Source organism: Trifolium pratense, linkage group LG2 (assembly GCF_020283565.1).
Source record: "Trifolium pratense cultivar HEN17-A07 linkage group LG2, ARS_RC_1.1, whole genome shotgun sequence".
Taxonomy (NCBI): domain Eukaryota; kingdom Viridiplantae; phylum Streptophyta; class Magnoliopsida; order Fabales; family Fabaceae; genus Trifolium; species Trifolium pratense.
In genome coordinates, this window is record NC_060060.1 from 48276230 (window position 1) to 48279453 (window position 3224).

Consider the following 3224-nt stretch of genomic DNA (forward strand, 5'->3'; position numbering starts at 1 on the left):
GGTAGCTTATAACTGACATAAATGATGATATGACCGTGACGAATGTAAATTTGAATTCGCTAACTTACAAGGACAAAATATTTACTTACACCAAACACTCGCAGTAATAAGTTAACATGTTCTTCAGTGAATATAAATCGTTAGTTGGTTCAGTATTGATTTAGCTGAACTTGATAGGGAGGACCACAGTTCGATCCCCCGCAACTAGGATCGGGAAGGGGCTCGAACTACTTGATGCCAGAACTGACTCCGAACCGGTAAATACTGAAAGGACAAAATCTTCATATTATAGAGTTGAAATTTGTTAACATTACAGCGAGACTTTTAAATTTGCATCTAGATTTAGATGTGCTATGCTTCTTGTATGCCGGTTGGCAAAAAACATCAAGAAATCCATTAGCTGGAAAATAAAAAATAAAAAAATTGATAAAACTAATACATATATACAAACAAGACTTATATTATCTTTAACTTTGAGAGAAAACAGAAAAACCAAAAATAAAAAATAAATGGATGATACCCTTAGCCAAAATGAATCCTCAAAAACATGTCCTCAATGTTGTTGCACAACTTCATTATTTTTCAATTCACCAAATTCACAAAACACAAAACCATCAAAACATCATAGAAACAGTTCATCTGAATGTCGTCACACTTTTGCATCATCAACAACATCCTTAATTTTTCCAAACACATATTTTACAAACCATGAATCTCTTCCATCTTATGAAGAATCATTCATTGAATTCAACAAAGTTTTTCCTCAATTTTCTGAGACAGAACATGTTGACCATGTTAGAGCTAAAGAATATTCTCATCTTTCATTTTCTAATCATACTTGTCTTGATTATATCGGTATTGGTCTTTTTTCTTACTCTCAAATGCAAAAACATGTTCATCATAATGATGATGATGCATCAAAAACCAAACATTCTTTACCTCAATTTACTGATATACCCTTCTTTAGCATATCTTGTAAAACAGGAAATTTGAAGACTTTACTTCTTCATGGTGGACAAGATTCCGAATTCGAGTCAGCAATGAGAAAAAGAATCATGAATTACCTTAACATATCGGAAAACGATTACTTCATGATTTTTACAGCTAATAGAACTTCAGCTTTCAAACTTGTAGCAGATTGTTACCAATTTCAAAAAAGTAGAAAGCTTTTAACAGTTTATGACCACGAAAGCGAAGCTGTGGAAGCCATGATTAGTTCGTCTGAGAAACGAGGAGCAAAAGTTATGTCAGCCGAGTTTTCGTGGCCAAGGCTAAGAATTCAGTCAACAAAGTTGAGGAAAATGATTGTAAGTAAAAGAAAGAAGAAGAAAAAAGAAGGTCTTTTTGTTTTGCCACTTCATTCAAGAGTAACAGGATCAAGATATCCTTATATTTGGATTAGTGTTGCACAAGAAAATGGTTGGAATGTTTTGGTTGATGCTTGTGCATTAGGACCGAAAGATATGGATTGTTTCGGTTTATCACTTTTTCAACCTGATTTTCTTATTTGTTCTTGCTATAAAGTTTTCGGCGAAAACCCTTCTGGATTTGGTTGCCTTTTCATCAAGAAATCTGTTATTTCAACTTTGGAAACAAATTCTTCTGCAGGAATAGTTAATCTTGTGCAAGAAAAGAAGCAACATGTCGAAGATTCTTTCGGTATAGATACTAAAATGGAACAAAAATCAGTACTTAAGTTACATTTACATCAAGAAGAGCCGTTTTACTTGACATCTTTCTCTGATGAATTTGAAAAAGGAGAACCATCTGAGATAAAGATCGTATCGGCGCATGAAGAGTTAAAACCGTCTCAAAGGTTTGAAATTGAGGAGTTGGAAAATCAAGTTCAAATTCTTGAAAAGGGTGTTCAAGAAAGTGATAAAAATGGGAACTTTGATCTTGAATGTAGGTGTTTAGATCAAGTTGATTCATTAGGAATTATATTGATTAACGATCGAGCAAGGTATTTGATTAATTGGTTAGTGAATTCAATGTTGAAGCTTAAGCATCCTAACACCGAAGGGGTTTCACTAGTGAAGATTTATGGTCCAAAAGTTAAATTTGATAGAGGACCGGCAATGGCATTCAATATATTCGATTGGAAAGGCGAAAAAGTTGAGCCGGTACTTGTTCAAAAACTCGCTGATAGAAGTAACATTTCTATAAGCTATGGATTGTTGCATCATATATGGTTTGCTGATAAGTATGGAGATGAAAAGGGAAGAATTTTAAAGGATAAGAAAAAGAAAGATCATAGAGAAAAAATTGGAATCACTGTTGTTACTGTTGCATTAGGGTTTTTAGCTAATTTTGAAGATATTTATAGGCTTTGGTGTTTTGTTGCTAGGTTTCTTGATGCTGATTTTGTTGAGAAGGAAAGGTGGAGATATACTGCTCTTAATCAGAAAACTGTTGAAGTTTAAATTTTATTATGTTTAATTCATTCTTGTTGATTGTTTATCTTGCTTGAAATTTCATGTATTTGAATATTTGATTCTTTAATGAGACTATTCATTCATTTGGCTAATTTCATATTAACATTGTTACTTCTTTCAATTCTTTTGTTCTTGTTGAGCATCTGATACGGATTGAACCTAATTCCATCTCAAAACCATGATTCATAGGGGAGGGTTGTCTAATCTTATATAAGCCCTCACACCGGGTTTAAGACTTCCGAAGTGGGACTGTTAGGTACATGAAGTCTAACTTGCACATTAAAATCGATAACAGTCATTTTGTAGTCGGAGACACAATTGGTCAAACTCCGTGATAAATTACTCTACTCTTGTGTGTTTATCTTACTTAAGAACCAGAATTGTTACTCTAACATTTCTGTACTAGCTAGCTAGCACATTAATTCAGCCAGGTCCATAATAACAATACAGTGAACATTAAAGTGCAAATTGCAGCAAGAATATTGATAGCAAATCTTATTCTAAGCGAAAAACTATCAACACATTGCACCTCTGTTCTAACAGCTCAAAGAAGTGGTAGTTCTGCTATGAATCAAAGAAACAGACACGGATACTGGACATGACACGTTGACACCGATAATAATTTGAGAAATCGATATGTTGGATCCTGAGGAAGGAGTTTCATTGGGTTGGATTGGCACAATGAACATTGAGTAACCACATAATTGACTTTTTGACACGTCACCCAACGCCACTCAATATATTTCAACATAATCATAAGTGTCAGACATCGACGCATGTCCAATACTG

The 3224-nt window shown here is 33.9% G+C and overlaps 1 protein-coding gene across 1 annotated transcript; it reads left to right on the forward strand.

Annotated features, from left to right (window-relative positions):
• Positions 1 to 394: 394 nt before the first annotated feature.
• Positions 395 to 2556, forward strand: LOC123910235 (molybdenum cofactor sulfurase-like). The gene has a single exon (XM_045961325.1). The coding sequence runs from the start codon at positions 510 to 512 to the stop codon at positions 2421 to 2423; it is 1914 nt and encodes a 637-aa protein (XP_045817281.1). The 5' UTR covers positions 395 to 509; the 3' UTR covers positions 2424 to 2556.
• Positions 2557 to 3224: the final 668 nt, after the last annotated feature.

Bases quoted from the DNA above. Each gene is read 5' to 3' on its own strand.
- LOC123910235 (XM_045961325.1), top strand. From the start codon at position 510: ATGGATGATACCCTTAGCCAAAATGAATCCTCAAAAACATGTCCTCAA.